General features: G+C 28.0%; 2 protein-coding genes across 3 annotated transcripts in view; one reads left to right on the forward strand and one right to left on the reverse strand.

Moving 5' to 3' along the window:
• Positions 1-19,080, forward strand: part of LOC111674613 — a 175,622-nt gene that overhangs the window by 50,036 nt on the left and 106,506 nt on the right. The window lies entirely within an intron of this gene.
• LOC124419540 (kinesin-like protein KIF14) lies at positions 16,707-18,276 on the reverse strand. The gene is made up of 4 exons (XM_046949474.1): positions 17,634-18,276; positions 17,393-17,579; positions 16,963-17,328; positions 16,707-16,730 (listed from the first exon to the last, which is right to left on the reverse strand). The coding sequence occupies exons 1-4, from the start codon at positions 18,218-18,220 to the stop codon at positions 16,722-16,724; spliced, it is 1,149 nt and encodes a 382-aa protein (XP_046805430.1). The 5' UTR covers positions 18,221-18,276; the 3' UTR covers positions 16,707-16,721.

A 19,080-nucleotide genomic window follows, 5' to 3' on the forward strand; every position in this document is an offset into this window, starting at 1 on the left:
AAAACGTTTATATTTTGCTACATCTTTGTGGATTTTTTGAAAGTTAAATAAACTCTTTAAAAGTTTTTCTTGAATTTTATTGGTTTTATATATTTGATACACTTCATACGCAATTTCCTGCAAAATGCTGAGTTAACACATTTTTTTTTTTCGAAATTTGTTCGAAATTTATAAAGGAGATTTTAAAATATATTGACATTATTTTTGACTTTTTTAGCTAAATCCCTTAAAAATTATTGTAAATACAGAGAAATAATAAACTAGAGTGACTTAAACTATAAATATTAAAAAAAATGCTTTTAAGTTAAAATATTTTGTAGGGATAATAATATACTTTAAGGAATTTATGTTTAGCATTTTATTTCATATCTGCTGACAAAACTTAAATTAAAAAAAATAAATCCCTACTGTGAAATTGTCAATAAAAGTAAATTTAAATACTCATTGTTTATGTAAAACGTGTTATAAATCGGGATCTTTATATGTAATAGATATATGAAACCCAATACAACAATTAAAAACTTTTAACAAATAAAAAACAAGCATTTATGTTTTATAACTAATTAATTTGGATCTATCTCCATAGATTTCGAACAAATCATAATTATATGAGATTGAAGTGACACAAAAAACTGCGACCCATGTGCGGACCTTTTGTGCAAGCATGAAGGCAACTGCTTTAGTTGTTGAGATATATAAAACATCTTTAGCGATTATTAAGGCAGCTCCCAAAATATAAAATATTTTCTAAAGTTTCCTCTTGTATGTCATAGAATTTTTATAGATTCGGTTTATAGTTGCCTAGAGTGAATATATTGTATTTAACGATAGAACATCCAGTAAGTAAAGATTTTCAGTTTACTTTTTATTTTCATGTTGTTTATAATGCAAAGAATGTTTATACTTAGTACTTAAATTGGCAGTCATATTTTAGGCATCAATCCTTAGGTCTCCGCACTATATCTGTATTGCAAGCAAATAGTAAAGTAATCGCCAATACAAATCACATTTACCAAAATTTCTCCTGGAATATTCTTCCATGTTACAAAATTTTGCTTTACTTACATGCTTACTGAATCTTTTTAAAAAACTCTGATACGCTGACCACATGTTATATCCATAAAAAACAATATTTAATGTACATATATCAGTTGTTTTAAATATTTAGAAATTCTATACAAATATTTACAAAAAATTTTAACGTGAAAAGTTAATATACATGCTAATAAAAAACATAAATTCACAGAACTATTATTCTTTTCTGCCGTTAGTTTAATAAACTTTCAACCACCCATTCCAAAATGAAAACTGCCTTTTAATAATAATAAAAATATGGTAATTCATATTTGCAATTGAATAAAAAGTGTGCGGAAAACATTCTTACGCTTCGTTGAAAGCAAACTTTATAGACATAAAGGCTTTTAAAATAAATATATAAGTTGTATAGTTGATATTTTTTATACTTTTATTTGTCGAAATAAAAAAAGGCTTAATGCAAAATGAACGAACAAAATAATCCAAATTAAACGTAAAATTGCTTTGTGAGCGTGTATACGTTGGGGTGTGTGTGTGTACGTTAAAAAGAACTGCAGAAATCTATATAAAAAGATGTGTATAAAAAGTTAATGAATATTTAAATGGAGTGAACACTCTTTCTCAAAAAAGGAAAAAAGTTCATCTTAGATTGGGGAATAAGTTATTGTGGTATTTAAATTGATACAAATTATTATATTTTCAACACCTTAAAATTATATCGCAATATGTATTATTCTTATGACCTTTGACTTCTATGTCATTAGAACCGCGACTTTTAGTTCTTTGTTTAGATTTTCGGGATAAAGCTAAAAACGAATTTTTATTTTATCTTGTTATATCTTAATTTTAAACAAACTGTTTTTGAATGTAGGTGATTACCTTTACACAGGTAAATATCGCTGAAGCTATGGATACATTGCTAACATCCGCAACATGGTATTATAATTGCTCAAATTTACCCCATAAAGTCTCTTAAGCCATATTTCGAAAGAAATCTTCAAATCTGTGCATAAAACGGGAAAAACATTTCAATTAAAAATCTGTTTTCCAAAAAGTCCTATGTAGAGCTTTTTCAAAATACTTTCAATTTTATTAGTAAACGAATCCGCAGGAATACATATTTTTCTAAAGCAGAGTTCCTCGCAAGTATTGTTCAGAATACGAAGATTTTCGGCTATTTATATGTACACAACACGATCGTAGACAAACTTGTCAACAAGAGCTTAAATCAGGGATGGAAAATTCGATTTTTTTCAGTATCAAAAAATATTTCAGAGGGTACTTTTTTGACCTTTAGAGTACTAAAATTATTTTTGCTCTGAAAATTAAGATAAACATTTCTCTGCGTTGATCATATTGGTCAGTCCTTAAGTGCATTTAAATTTAGGTCATAAATCTGGCGTTATAATCCAGATGATTTAAAAGCATTTCTAGTGTAACATGATATTAATTTTTCTTGTGACTTTAATAAAGAAAAAAAAATTATTAGGAATTGTGGGCCACTAAATTTTAATATATAATTAAAAAAATGTAAATATTCAAAACTGGTGACAAATTTCAACAACCAAGTTCTAATATGTTAAGTCATGTCACACGTACTAGTATGTAAAGAATTTATCTCTTATGTCTTTATTACAATAACAAATAGTGTACAAAACTTAAAAACCATGGACAAAATAGGTGAAAAAGTTAATGAGCTACGTTTTTTTTTAATTTAATAAACTTCCAAACCCGATATCGTTTAAAAATAAAGGTCTTGTGTATATAACCTTTTAAAAAAATATTTGACATTTTATTCTTACCGAAGTTATTAACAATTGAGTTCAATTTCAAAGGAATTTAAAAACTTTGATAATTTCTCATAGCCATTTCTCATGGCTGTCCCTCTAGTAGTTTTCGGACTATCTAATCTGCTTTGAACAGTGGAACGACTACACCCCTAGCAGTCACGGTTTGGTTAGTAGTCTTTAGACTAACAAATCCGTTCTGCAACATACGTTAAAATCTTCGAACCGACTGCTCTCTCAGTAATCTTCGCAATGGCTATTCAATTATAAGACTTCGGACTAACTAATCCGCTTTGTAACGCATGTAGGGGTTCTATACAAATAGCTTTGGAGCTAATTGTTCCTATATTGTAATATATTTTCTAGAAATTTATTTTGTAACTTGTAGTATTATAATATGATTGATACAAACGTAAAACATGGTTCTGTTAATAATTAATCAAAAAAGTATGTATAAAATACAAGAATTAATGCCGAGATATAAAAAGATTCCGAAACAGTTGACTTTAATAATTCGTGTTAGCTGTTAAGGATCCATAGATAAACTCCTAGATGCAACTTAGCTACTCCAGCCGACGACAAAACCAAGTTATAAAAATTCCCAATATAGTATTCGAGCTTTAGTCTAAATAAAATTGTAAAAGAAATAATATTTCCATTACCCAACATTTATACTAATCCATTAGATCTGATAGACACACATATCCAAGCACACAGATACACACTCATATATTAACATAGCACACATTATGTGTGAGTGTGTAAATAGCGGGTAATTTATAGAGGATGGAATGTATGATTGTGACATTATTAACTCTCATCTATGTGTATGTAAAGAAAATATATGTATTTGTTTAAAGGATTTTTAACACACATACAAATACAAACATACGTATATTACACACATCTGTTTATGAATGGAACCACGTTAATTTGTATGTGTGTGTGTATTAAAACCGGAAGCAGAAACAGAAGAATACGAAACAAAAAACTAACGAGCATACGAGTGAGTATCTGAAGCATTTAATTAATTTGACATGTTGTGTAAAACTGCTGGTTGTTGCTGTTGTAGTTTCTACTACCAATGTAGATGTTGCTGTTGTTTTATATTTTTATTCGCTCGTTGCCTTGATAGAAAAAGTTGAATGGTTTCATTTTCTGACTGCCGTTTTTTGTTCTTTTATGATTGTTGTGTTTAATTTTTTGTATTTTATTATTTTTATAGTGAGTAGTGCAGAACGCGTGAGTTTTTTTTTTAATTATAGCTTTCAATTGATGTAATTGCCTGAACATTAATGTTTTAGCTGTTATATGACTAATCAGTCAAATATATGTTAGGAATACTTTATTTTGTTGTTAAATAAGGCATATAGTTTAAGGATACTATTCCATGCTTTTCTTGAGTATTTTAATTTCTTTAGTCTTTTTCATAAAAGTATATTTGTGTAACAAAGAAATTTTATCTTGTTTTATATCAGACCTTTTGTGCGATCTTTTGTAAAATTTCTGGTAGGAATTGAACCAAATACCTCAAGACTGACAGACTAATACACCTATTATTTGTTGAACACTTGCCTTGATTGTTATTTATATTACATTATTTAATTAATTTTCAACATAATAACAATCGATCTAATTTATGCGGTTCAAACATCTAAACAAAAGAATAAAGAAAGTTGCTATTTCAATACATTGTAACATTTTATTCCACACTTATTGGAAATCACTTTATAAAATAACGAAACTATTTCGTTTCTTGCTTGAAATGAATAAAATTCACAACACGCAACCATCACTAATTAACATCCGTTTTAGTCAGTCACTCGCTTTGTCTTACATTATTGTATATGCAAGTTTTAATTTTAAGCACATGATGCGAAAGTTTTATATGCGCTTCAGTTAATTTAATGAAAGCAGAAGGTGCTTTTGTTTCTGCTTTATAACCGTAGTTAATTTTTGGCAGTTGGCTAAAAAATGTTTGTTAAAAAGAACGAATAAATTCATTCAGATGATAATGCTGGCTGAAATGATTATAACAAATGTTCGCTTACAATATTTGCTCACTTAATTTTCCCACCAGTTTTTCAATGTGTTAAAATATAAATACGTTTTAAAAATTATTTTTCTGAAGTGTGTTACATAATAGTTGGATGACTTCAGAATTATAATATTTAAAACGTATTCATATACTTTTTGTAAGGAAAAAAGTCAGCCAATCTTCACTTATGTGTAGTAATGTATTTATTAATTAATAAAATTTTTATCTCTAATATGGTATTAAAACGAATAATGTCATTCGTTTAATCAATTTATTTTTAACGATTAATTGTCAAATTTCAAATAACGAATAAACAGAATAATTTCTATCAATGATTTGATGTTTTTTAAAACAATACTTCTGTTTCTTAAAAAGAAATTAAGGAAATAGTGATATCACATTTATTTCTACAACCAGTTATGAGAAACATTGTTTTGATATTTAAGAATTTCTAATTTTCAAGTTCTTCAGCAACAGTTATATACTAGTTCATTGAAGTTTATGAATTTTGGATTAACGGAATAAACCTCAAACAATTATTTGTCCAATAAACCGAATATATAGATGATAGGTCAAATCATTTGTTTGAAACATTCGCCTCGAACAGCAGGGTTAGTGATATTAATAACTTGCACACAACATACATCTTTAAACTCAACATTTCATGCATTTGTCGGAGGGTGTACACAAAGTAAATTTATAAAGTAGCGACACGAGTTGTTGTACAACAAACGTCTACAAAAACCACAGGCAATTTGTTTTTGTTCGAAATACTAACTTGTCAAAATTTGTTTACAAAAATGAACCAATAATTAACGGAAAATATGGCATTATTGTTGTACTTTCCAAAAATATGTTGTTATTTATATTAAAAGTCAAAGTTTTCTTTACTTTTTAAAAATTAGAACATTTTTAAAAATATTATATACTTAAAATACACTTTTTCACATTAAAAACAACAAATTACTCAGAAATTTGTACAAAAGCAAGCGTTGAAATGAAAACAAATATGGCAACATAAACATTTTTGACAAGTAAGTCCACAAATAGCAAGTTTAAAAAAAATAGTCAGCTGTTCAAATGAGTCTACTTTATAAATTTACTTTGGGTGTACACAGGAATTGTATATACTTTTCGGTAAATGATTCTTAGGAGGATGATGTTGTGACGCCCAGCAATAACTGGGAGAATGATGGAGTAATGATCAGGCTGATGAAATATATGCAGAATGTTCTCCTATATTTTATTAGGCGTATATATTGTAATGCATGACATAATAGTATACGTTTTTTTAACATTTTAAACATTAATTCATTCACCTATCTACACGCACATTTGTATTCATACCTTTGTACAGTAGATATGTATGTATAGGATATATACGTGAGTGGGAAAGATGTGAGTTTGGATGTTTTTGCAATTAATGTACTCTTCTGTACGTGAGTAAACGCGTGTCCATGTTTAATATGTGTATTTATAATACCATGTAGTTCGGGGAAACTGTCTCAAACTATTGATTTTACCCATCTTACTCTAATTGTGCGGGTAGTGAATCACATTGGCAACAAAAAAATTTGCAATAGATTACTGCTAGTGTGTTAAATAATTATGCAATTCAGTACAAAAACAATATTTAAAAGTAACTTCTCTCTATATTACTTAGAGCTAATGAACTGGCAATTTACTTCATCTTCACATAACACTTTGTTATCAATATACTGATTGACTTCCTCTGTGTATTCAATAAACTACATATGATATAGAAATTTAAAAAACAAAGCTCCAAATTTGGCAAAAATATACACTTCCAAAACCATCTGGTATGTTTTTTATGGTTCAAATAATTTATACATAAAGATCGTTTAAGTGTTAAATTAAGTATTTATAATTTATAAAAGCTTTTAAATGTTTAATATGTGTTTATTTCGTTTAATGTTTTAACAAAGACCATATAAATTTGCCAGATTAAAAATGAAATTAAAATTTTAAATCGTTTAAGAAAATAATAAATCACTCAAATGCATTATTGCTGTTTTATTCATGTCAGAAATTTAATGTTTCTATTTATTTTTCGTATTTTCTGCTTTTAAAGTGTAATAAAACAAATTGTTATTGGTTTTTGATTAATTTTAATGGATTTTATGGTTTTAAGTATAATGTAAAATAATATGGAATACAGTTTATTGACTGTAGACGAATCACTTGTGATTGATTCATTATATAATTAACGTAAGGATTATTTGGAAAAATTGGCTTAATAAAAATCTCAAAAATAATGTAAGGTTTTACTTGCACAATTATTATTTTCACACGGTATTATATTACTACAATCTCTTAAAATGATATTAGACGACATGTATTTTACATATGTACTGTCAAAATTTCCAAATTTAAAAATTGTACATTTCGTTGGATACATATGAATTTTTTTCTATTAGAGCGTGCTCTATTTTCGTGTGACAAATTTTTCGAAAAAAATAAGTTAGAGAAAATGAATAAAGAACATAAAAAGTAAGTATTTTTGAATTTTTAATAAACTAATTTATAATTTTAACAATTTTTACACAAAGACATAGAAAAACACAGGCTGGCGTGATAGCAAAAATTATGAATCGTATGCAAAATAACAATTATGACATACAATCGCAATAACATATGGATAAGAAAGTGACAGTACATACAGTGAATCAATTAAATAATTTGCCTATGTAAAATTTTATAAACTTTAAGAAAAAACTTTATCTCAACAATTATTTTTAGCAAAATAAAGCAATTTGTTTGTTGTATTTTGTAAAGAATATCTTATATTTTAATTTTCTACTATAAAAATAAAATCGTTATATTATTTAACGAGATTTTTGATAAAATGTGAACGTATTGTTAATTTTTTGGGTCAATAAAGTATTTTGCTTTTTTAGATTTTTTGTTCATTTTTTTAATATTGCTGCATTATTTTATAAAATTTAATATTTTTATTACTCCTATATATTAGAATAACATTTTTTAGATATTTTAGTAGTGGAACGACTAAATTTGGACATTTCCTAACAAAAATAATCCGGGTTTTTGTTCATTTTGTATTGATAAACAAAAACTACATTACTTAAATTCCATCTATTTGGGAGTATTTTGTAAATTTTATTTAGAATTGAATAATATTGATTCTTATTCAATAAATCTAACATAAAGTACCATCCTGGCCACTCTAAGTATGGGGACATCACCATATACCACTATAGAACTATTAAATGCTAAAATCTTGATTTTCAATCTCATATTTTAAATTCTTTATTTTATGAATAAGATACCGTAGGCGTATTTGGATCTGGATAGCTATTCTTGATTTGGGTTCTTAATATATATAAGTGTATGTATTAGGTGAAAAATATTGCTTTTGTTGACGTTTCGATATGATAACCACCTTTTTTAAAATATCTAAATTAGGTATTTTTCCTATACTACACGACAGTTCCTTTTACATTGGTTCCAAGCAACCTAAGGTCTGTTTAGAGGTCTAAATTTAAACATAGTTTTCCTCTTAGTTCGTATATAGATTTTGAAAAAGATAAATCAGGAGTCAAATAGTTTTCCTTGGATAGAAGTCGCCTCCCTTTAGCACTTAAAGATTTTGAAAGAGCACTCTGCATTTTTTCTAATAATTCTTTGGATCATTTCATCTATTACTCTATTTTATATTTTTTAATGTTATTGATTAAACATTTCATAATTATATTTTATTGATTTACACCTTTTCTAGAAATCTAAACTAATTTTTATATCGAAATTGCCTCATTATTATCCTTTAAACATTTTAAGGCAAATAACATCACATTTTCACCCAATGAGGATATGATTTTTGCAAATCGCAATTGAAAAATACTTAACACTCTTCCCTTTAACAATAAAACAATAAATTCCAAAAATAATTAAAAAATAATTTGAAAAACCCAATGAAATTAACCGAAATTCTTAATATGCAAAATTCTTTACTGACATGCAAATTCTGATGAATAATAAAATGCAACAATAAATGCACCAAAATTTGTATTTTAATATTTTTTCTAATTTTTCCCATTTTACACAATCTCTATTTTTAATTGGAAAACATATATTTAGTTTTTACCTGTTTTTACGAATTTTATTTATGTACAAAAAACAAAATTCTCTTAAAAAAGGTAGGCAAAAAACTTAGTTGATCCACTGTATGTAAAATACATGTCGTCTAATAGCACCTTCACAAATAACTATAAAAGATAAAAAAATCAAAAGAATGACAAACTACAATTTAACACTTAAACTTATCCGTGAACTTGTTTAATGAATTTCATCATTAAAATTATCTACAAAATTATGTTTTTTCGTCCGTATTTCATTTCCTTTTTTTATTCCACAAACTTATGGTTAGCGAAAAAATTTATGAAATCAAAAGTAATAGTTTTTTTGTTATTTTAACTAAATGAAAAGTTTGTCCTTGATGTTGACTTATAATAATATTCGCACAGCTGTAATGCTAATGTGACTCTTTTTTTTTCAGATAAATTTTCAAAAATGCTTTAATTTGCATGCCAAATGTGAAAAGAGAATAATGTTTGAAAAAGGAAAATGTAAAATAAATTAAAATTTCATTTGGTGCACTTTCTGTGTTTACAGCATTTATCAGTAGAAAGGCAAAGAAAACAAATAATAATAAGAAATTATAAAAAATAACAAAATGAAGATTTAGAGTTGCCATTAGATAAAAAAATTGTTTTCATTTCCCAATTGTTGTTAAGGGTTAACAGATAAGTTTACAGATAATCGCTTGCGTGGTCACTACAATGGTTTAAAGAAAGATAAAATGTAAGGCCCATTCGTAAAAACGAATAATTCGTTAAACCGAATAACAACTTTTCTATGATTTAATAATAAAAATACGGTAATGGAAGGTAGGAAGTATATTTATTTATTCTTTTTGAATGTACCCATAAAGTTTTTGACAATTTATATTTTTATGAAATGTGCAAATTATAGAAATTGTTTTTTTGTTTTGTTAAATTTTTTGAAAAATTTTATTAGAATTAGGTAAACAAAATATTTTTTTGACAAATTTCCATTTTTATGAAATGTGCAAATTATAGAAATTGTTTTTTTTTTTGTTAAACTTGCAATCAAAACAAAATTAAAGATTTTATGAAAAATTTTATTACAATTAGGTAAAAAATATTTTTTGTTTAATGAAGTTAAAGAAAATTTCGAAAATTTATTTTTCTCTTATAAAAAATAGGAATTCGATACCCATTTTAATCGATGTGAATTTCATTATAAAAAATTTCATTTCTCACTTTATTAGTAAATAATCATAATATTCCCTTAAATAAAGACATTTATATTAAAATACAAAAAATAACATTTAATAATCCGAAAATAATTTTTTAAATGTTTTTATTCTTATTCCCGGATGTTTGTATTTGTAGATTTTGTACCCATTGAATTGGGTATTGAACTTACATAAAATCTTAATATGTTATTGATTTCGGTTAATAATAAAGTTTAGTTATCTTTCTGTATTATTTTCACCTCTTTTTAAGGATTTTTTTTAGAAATTCGTTATATCGAGTACAAAATTTGCTTATACATTCGTTATAAAATGTAATCAATTGAAAAATTCGCCCGTTTGTTAAATCGCGAATTCGCTAAACTGATTATTCGTTTAACGAGGAAACCAGTGAATTTAAATAAACTTATGCCAACATTTTTATTATATATTTTATTTCTAGTGGTATATTATCTGAAACTTTTTTGTCCTTTAAACATACAGAGGGCTGCCTTGGTGCCATGATTATTCGGATTTGAAGCTAATTGGGTCCCTTTAAACCGGTAACCCTGTCAAAACCGATAAAAACAAAACAATACATTTTGAGCCATGGTAAAAAATGTAACAAAAACAAATTATATTTATTTTGACATTTGTTGATGTTTTTATGTTTCCATTTTTATGTTCTTTACCCTCTTCCTTCCTTTTCTTGATAGGATGACCTAAAAATGTCAATTCATCACGTATATTTGTTTTTTGAAAAAAACAACTATTTTTTGTATTTTTTTCTCTAAATAATAAAATATTACTAAAGCAAATGAAAAAAACATGAAAAATGTCCTGTTATGTTTGACTACTTCTTCTCATAATGATGGTCGTCACAAGGTGGAAAAAAATAATTATATTCACCTTCGTGTGACGGGTATATATAAGACTGCCACTCCAATTGTAATTTATATAATATAAATTTCTGATCCTATAAAGTGTCTATATTTCTATTGTATGTTGTATGTTTATTGCAATAATCTTTTAGCACTTTAATGTGGAACCTATAAACATGAAGTTAGGCATGGTTGTGTTTGGTACTTTTTTGTTCTTAAAAATATACTTTATGAATTTTCTCTAATAACCTAGTAATTTATCGTTTTTCAAAAGGTACTTTTGAAAACATATAAAACGGGGACTTTTTGGTAATCTGTTCGTCTTCAAAGGGTATTTTTTACTAATTGTTAAAAACTTTCACAAAAAAATTGAAATTAGTATTGAAATACAAAAACAATTTGTGATATTTTGGTAATAACATTTTGCAATTGAAATGTAATTTTGATTTATCTAAAATTCATTGTTTTAATTTTTACGTTCTAAGAGCAACATTTGTGGTTAAAATTATTATTGTAGTCTACATATACTACGGTTACTATAACAATTTTAAAATATCATATTGTAACACCAAGAAATACTCATCTGAGATCCAACAAAGTATATATATTCTGGGTCCTTATCAAATTCTGAATCGATTTAGCTATATAAGTGTGTGTAAAACACGCTCACGATAAAACGAAGCAATAGAATAACCAAATTCACCCAAAATGCTTTTTATTTTCCTAAGTTGCTTTGTGTTGAAAATGAGCAAAACCGGTTCATATCGGGAAAAGTTATGAATCAAAATTTAAAACACCCTCGAAATAATAAGCATTTTTTACACATTCTGCAAAACTATGCAAGATAATTCCATAAAAATCACCAGACATTCGTTTCTACACAAGAGCTTAATCTCTGCGAAAAATCGCCAGAATCGGTCCCCAATTTCATATACCTCCCATACAAAAGAACATATTCCCGGAAAATGAGTTTTTTTGTTAATAACTTCCGTCTCAAGTCGATATCTTCACAAAGTTTTACAAATTAAAATGTTATATCAATAGAATTCACTCAGCGAAAATTTTTTTTGGATGGGTCCCATACAATGTCCTCTCTTAAAAATCACTTAAACGCGCATAACACATAACTAAATTAAGATATCCATATACAAGCATTGCCCTCACACAAAGAAATATTACTATTACATTTTTTCCGATCGTTCCATAATTTGTCCTAGCTCCCATACAACGTTCCTTTCTGAAATTAAGATATCCATATAAAATTTGGTACAAGTATTGCTTTTATAAACAGAAAAATTACCATGAGATTTTTTTTTGGATCGCCCATAATTGGTCATAGCTCCCATACAAGGTCCGCTCCCGAAAATCACCTTAACGCTCACAAGTATTGCTCATATACAGAGAAATAATATTGTGCAATTTTTTTCTATAGGTCCATAATTGATCATAACTCCTATACAAGGTCCCTTTTAGAAAAACACTTAAAGGCAAATAACTCATTACCAAATACAGATACCCATAAAATATTTGGCATAAATAATTACACATTTACTATTTTTTACTTATTATATTCCCTAAATGTTCATATTTCCAAAATTCATTTCATAGTGGATCCAAACAATACCAATAACGGTTTGGTCTGGGTAATGATATATATAAATAATTGCAACTTTTTTAGCGGTTGTGAGGGATACTTTCCTTATTTAAAATTATATTATGAAGTTTCTATAATTAATTACTAAAACAAATTACAAAATAATTATTGAAATGCATTGAATACTTTACTTTTAATAACCGCGGGAAAATAATTTCTTGATTTTTCATATTCGCAAAGAACGTTAACAGTCATTTTCCTAATATATAAAATTACATATATGTTTGCAGATATAAAAATTTAATTTATTTGTATAGTCGGGCATGGCCGACCATATAATACCCTACACCATGAGTATATTTTTTAAAATTTTTACTTTTTATAAAGAAACTTTTATGTTGAATATTTTTCCAAAATATTTAAGCAATTTATTGATAAAAAAAATAAAATTTCTAAATGAGGCTTTATATAGGTCAAATCCATTATTATCTAACCCCTAATAAGGTACCCTTTAGACAACGAATTCAACGCTCATTACTACAAAATTCTACATACACAAGTTTCGTGCAAGCCAAAATCTCCCTATCAAATTTTATAAGGATCGATCCTTATTGAAAGTAAGAATATCGGTTCACGTTTTCTCCTATCCCTATTATAATGCCCCCTCAGAAAATAACTTTATCGCTAAGAGATGTATCAATAGCGGTGAAATTCAACACAAAACATGTTTAATGAGAACTTAAATTTATGCTCATATCTGCTCATAACATATATAAAGCAATAAAATTCGACATAAAAAAGTTTTATAGGAAATAAAATCATTTTCATAAATTTAATGAAAATGGATTTATAATTGACCTTACCAATGTCCCCTTCTCAAAATGACTTTAAGACTTATTACTGACCCAAAAATGTGAGTACATCAGTAAAATTCTACATAAACATATATATAAGATTCGGCATGGCCGAATATAACACTCTTACTTGTTTTTAATATATTTTTTTTAATTTCAGAAAGAACTACTTTATTTTTGTCTCTTTCGTTAATTTTTTATTGTTACCAAGAAACTTATTTTATTTTCGTTCTTGAGAAGGATATTTTGCCCTTTAGGATGATAAGAAAACTTCTGCAGATGATAATAATTTTAGATTTTTCTTGTTGCCGGTGCACAGTGCGGCAGAATCGAAATTTTTTGGAAATAAATCTGGCATTTGTAAACGGCTGATCCGATCGGGATAAAATGGCGTGAGCGTAGCCAATGAACCCCGCAGATGCACCTGGGACGGCGCTGTGGCGGCTCAAAGTAGGGTACCTACGACATTTCAAATTTTTAAACTCGTGCCATTTTTTTGTTTTTCATCCAAATACAAAGCGCTCGACAAGATCTTGAAAAAACATGCTTGGACATACTACTTATCTCTTATAATATCCGAGTTATAGGCATTTAAAAATTTTGTGATACAAAATTTACCATACCATGGTCCGCCTTTTTTTTGAATACCGGGCGTAATTTTGGACCAAATGGTCAATTTTTTCCAATAATATACAAAAAATTTCAGATCAATATCATTTACAGATCAAAAAATATACGTTTTTCAATTTAAAAATTAAAAAAATTTAGATTTTTGTCGTTTTTTTGCCAAAAGAACATATCTACATCTTTACGCAGAACGCTTTGGCGTAAAAAACTTGTCCTATTTTTTTTTAAATATTGCCACTGCATCCTTCCGAATATAACCTATTTTTTATTAAAACTTCAACTTTGGGCGACATGTTCTAAAATCCCAAAGCTGGGATCAGAAAATTGAAAGCAGTTTTGGAAACCTCAATATGATTTCTATTTACTCCAAAAGTATTTTCCCAGCCCTGAAAGAAATGTGGACCCTACGGGCAAAAAAGGAAAAATCCCATTTTTGGGATTTTCATTCCTATTTTTGGGAATTGCGGGATGCCCTTTGACCTTTCCAGTTTTTTTTTCATTTTCTTATTTGAAATGACAAATTTAACAACAGCGTTGAAAATTTCATTGAGTTTTGTTCATAAATAAAGATTTTGTCTTATATTACATATTTGTTTAATTTGTAAAACTATGATTTATATCAAAATTTTAATAGGGTCGCAGATAGCTACAACAACCATATTTATCCCTTAGTATCATTTTTTAGTAAGATATGGAAATTCTCAACCCTTTACAAAAAATTTCAAGCCAATATCTCAATTACATTCAAAAATATGTTCACTTAAACCTTCGCGACGGTAGTCATCTTTAACAGAAGAAGCCCAGGAAGCGAGGAATTGAGATTTTAAGCATGTTCAACTATTCAGCTCAAGAAAATGCCCCAAGGCAATCACAGAATGAATATATTTTTAATAGTTTACTTCTATCTTCTGATCCTGTTCTTTCAACTATGCGAAAACATGGATTTGTTATTAAACTCTATCATCTCAAAACAAGGAAGATTTAAAGGACTTATATTACCTTCTGGATATGTATACCGATATGACAGATTATTTTATAGAAAATAAGTAGTGTTAGGAATTAACTATATAAGTAGGTTGTAAGAATTAATTGTATTATGTTTAAGATAAACAGTTCAAATAAAAAAAGCTATTATACTAACTGATGATATTGTATTAAATTGTGTTTTATATTTCGGTGGGCGGGAAAGGTGGTTTGTGTGGGGTGATTTAGGTGTTGTTGTGCGTGGCTCATAATAAAATTATAATTTTTATTGTATATACAATGTTTTAGTCTTTAATAACTAACTAAATAAATTTTAAAAATTGTCCAAATATTTTATTCAACACCAAATGTATGTTCTGTCATACTTAATACTAAAATATGAAAAAGATGAAATTAAAGGACACAGGTTTAAATGAACATATTTTTGAATGTAATTGAGATATTGGCTTGAAATTTTTTATCTAACAAAAAAATGATATTAAGGGATAAATATGGACTAAATTGTTGTAGCTATCTGCGACCCTATTAAAATTTTGATATAAATCATAGTTTTAGAAATTAAACAAATATGTAATATATGACAAAATCTTTATTTATGAACAAAACTCAATGAAATTTTCAACGCTTGTTAAATTTGTCTTTTCAAATAAGAAAAAAAGAAATAATGAATTTCTTTCAGGGCTGGTAAAATACTTTTGGAGTAAATAGAAATCATATTGAGGTTTCTAAAACTGCTTTCAGTTTTCTGATCCCAGCTTTGGGATTTTAGAACATGTCGCCCAAAGTTGAAGTTTTGATAAAAAAAAATAGGTCATATTCGTAACGACACAGTGGCAACATTTTCAAAAAATAAGACAAGTTTTTTACGCAAGCGTTCTGCGTAAAGATACCTTTTAGAAAACTATAAAATTGTTATATGTTCTTAAAGAAAATTTTATTTTATTAATAAATGAGTAAAGACACATTTTTGGCAAAAAAAACGACAAAAATCTAAATTTTTTTGAATTTTTAAATTAAAAAACGTATATTTTTGGATCTGTAAATGATATTGATCTGAAATTTTTTTGTATATTATTGGATTATTTTGTTGTTTAACTAACAGGAAAAAAAATTGAGTTCATTTGGTCCAAAATTACGCCCGGTATTCAAAAAAAAGGCGGACCAAGGTATGGTAAATTTTGTATCACTAAATTTTTAAATGCCTATAACTCGGATATTATAAGAGATAAGTAGTATGTTTAGCTTTCAGAAAATATAAAAATCTTTGTATTTGGATGAAAAACTAAAAAATTGCACGAGTTTAAAAATTTGACATGTCGTAGGTGCCCTACTTTGAGCCGCCACAGCGCCGTCCCTGGGGCATCTGCGGGGTTCATCTTCAAAACTTAAACTCGAATACTCCTTGGCTCCTTGGCTTACGCCAAATTTTATCCCGATCGGACCAGCCGTTTAGAAATGCCAGATTTATTTCCAAAAAATTTCGATTCTGCCCCACTGTGCGGAGCTTAACAACAAGTTGTCCATCCTCTCTACACCAAAGATTTCCATCAAAGTTTAATGTGAAATATATTCTTAATGAGTATAATTTTACTTAATAACACATTTTCCTCACAAAAGCTTTCATTTTTTTATTCAAGCTGAAAAATTAAAAAAATCTCTGAATTTTTCACGAAATAGCTTTTCGCAAGTGCGAATCTTATTTTTAATGTAAGATATGAATGTTTTCCAAATTGAAAAATGCAAAAAATTCCATAATGAAGTAAATTTTGCGATTTATATCATATTTTATAAAAAAAGCAATTCACACACCTTTTTTTGTCCATGTCTGTGAGTACGTATATTTCAAAATAATCTAATAATAATTCTTACCATTAGTTGAACTTTGTGCAAGCTTCCTTGACTTGGTTGTTGCATAATATTATTAATTTCGTCAAACAGTTTAGATTCATTCATTTTCGCAGGGTTGATTAAGAGTATGTCGGATTCCATGGTTTTTATATTATTTTTCTTTTCATCAATTATTTTTTTCTCCGATTCCAGAATTTCCTTGTTGCATTTCAACATTAGTTGCTCTAATTCAATTTTATCCATGCGTTCTTTAACATCTCTTTCATGCTCAATACGGTTCGTTTCAATGTCAGACAATGCGATTCGCTTCTCCTCTTCCAATTCAAGACGTAACTTTTCTTCTTGAGTTTCGAGTACCTCCTGATAGGCCTGATAAAAGTCAGCCATCTACAAAAAAATATAAAACTTATAATTAGGAGAAGTAAGTTTTTGAATAGTGAATACAACCCACTTTCTTTTTCTTCTCTTTCTGAGAACAAAAAGGATTAGAAACTCGGAAAAAATGAGACCCTCCAATTACTAAGCGATCTCCATGAAAAATTTGTTTCTTACTTTTGACTAATTCTCCATTTAAATAGGTTTCAAAATCTTTGTTTTCTGGGGTAACATAAAGTTCGCCATTTATATTTTCAATTATACTGAAATATAAAGATTTTAAGCATTAAAAACATTACCAATTTTTTCATTATTACCAATGATTGTGAGCTACGAGTGGTCCATCAAGAATTATATCTGGTTTTGTACCACTTAAGGTAGATCTTGTTCGCCCAATTTTTACACACCCATTTGGTATTATATAAAAAAGAGTTTCAGTTAGCATTGGATCTTCTGTTAAATTGATCAGACAAGCATGTTTCTGCTCTTTATCTAGCTCTATTGCAAGCCCTTTTCGCTTAAGTAAATGTAGACCAGATTTTCTTAAATCGTCAGCTTCTTTCAAACGTTCCATCCATGATTTTTGTGCTAGCTGAAGTTCTTTCTCTCTTTCTGAAAGCTGTTCTCTTAGATTCTCAATTTCAGTTTCATTTATATTTGAAGTCTCAATTATAATTGTTCTTGGAGTTGCGTTTGTACTAATAGAAAGCCGCTTCTGGCGTTCGTATTCATAGTGCAACGATTTTAACCTCTCAACTTCAGATTTTAATTCTCTAATTACTTTATCATGTTCAGATTCATTTACTTTCACTCTGTTTACTATGCGTCGAGCTTGGCAAGCATATCTTAGAGTAGCCAGTGTTTCATCTACATGTATACTTGCGGGAGATATTGTTGCCAACATAACTGTTTTTGAATTACCTCCAAGATTTTCCTGAAAATAAATTAAATAAAAAGATTTGTATTTATGTACATTTGCTTATTATAAAATGCACTTTCCAAGAACTCAAAATGATTTATAGACAATATAAAATCAATATATTTTTCAAATAAATAATTTTCACCAATTTCAGTGTTATTTTGTGTAATGATTCCGAATATGGAAATAGAGTCCTACCACATGTATACTTGTGTCCCAAACATAAAATTTGGTAACTTTACAGAAGTTCTCTTCCTCTAGACTTAAACATATGCCCCTATTATGGTTTACAACTCAACTCTTTATTAGTGAAATTTTGCTATTTGGTATTATCGATAACAACTTAAAATCTAAAGTTGAAATTTATTACAACTTTTTTGGAAAAATTACTACTTATCAGACACAGTTGTAACAAATTGGTTGTGATTCATAATACCAAAAAAAGTTGAGTCGTTTCAATTTCAATTCAACTGAGTTGAGTTGTAAACCATAAGAGGGGCAATAAACTTATGGAAGTGTTCAGAAAAAATTAGCAAGATATGACCACGTTAACAGGAAGCACCGCGGAACAAAAAACCTTCCAAAAGGCCGGCAACTACGAGGCGTTCCGCTTTCGGGATTATTGAGCTCCTCGGGTACAAACCACCAGGGAACTCACTAAGGAGCAATCAGCTTCCCTTCAATGTGTTAAGATCGCTGAAAACTACAATACTCCTCCTCCCGTCGAAGTGAAAGCGGAAGCGGCGCCTAAACGGCAACATTCTGAGGAGGAAGCAGCTTCTGTAAGTCAGCAGTCAGAGATGAAACGTCCAAAACAAGTGCAGAAGTCAATGACGCACTCTTTC

The sequence above is a fragment of the Lucilia cuprina genome, chromosome 4, assembly GCF_022045245.1.
Source record: "Lucilia cuprina isolate Lc7/37 chromosome 4, ASM2204524v1, whole genome shotgun sequence".
In the NCBI taxonomy this organism is placed as follows: Eukaryota; Metazoa; Arthropoda; class Insecta; order Diptera; family Calliphoridae; genus Lucilia; species Lucilia cuprina.

What these genes read in the sequence shown, in the direction of transcription:
- LOC124419540 (XM_046949474.1), bottom strand. Translation starts at nt 18,220, where the DNA reads ATGTTGGCAACAATATCTCCCGCAAGTATACATGTAGATGAAACACTG. An exon ending in CTCGTAGCTCACAATCATTG is followed by an intron (nt 17,580 to 17,633) that starts GTAATAATGAAA and finishes TTTATATTTCAG; the next exon opens with TATAATTGAAAATATAAATG. An exon ending in AGAAAGAGAAGAAAAAGAAA is followed by an intron (nt 17,329 to 17,392) that starts GTGGGTTGTATT and finishes ATTTTTTTGTAG; the next exon opens with ATGGCTGACTTTTATCAGGC.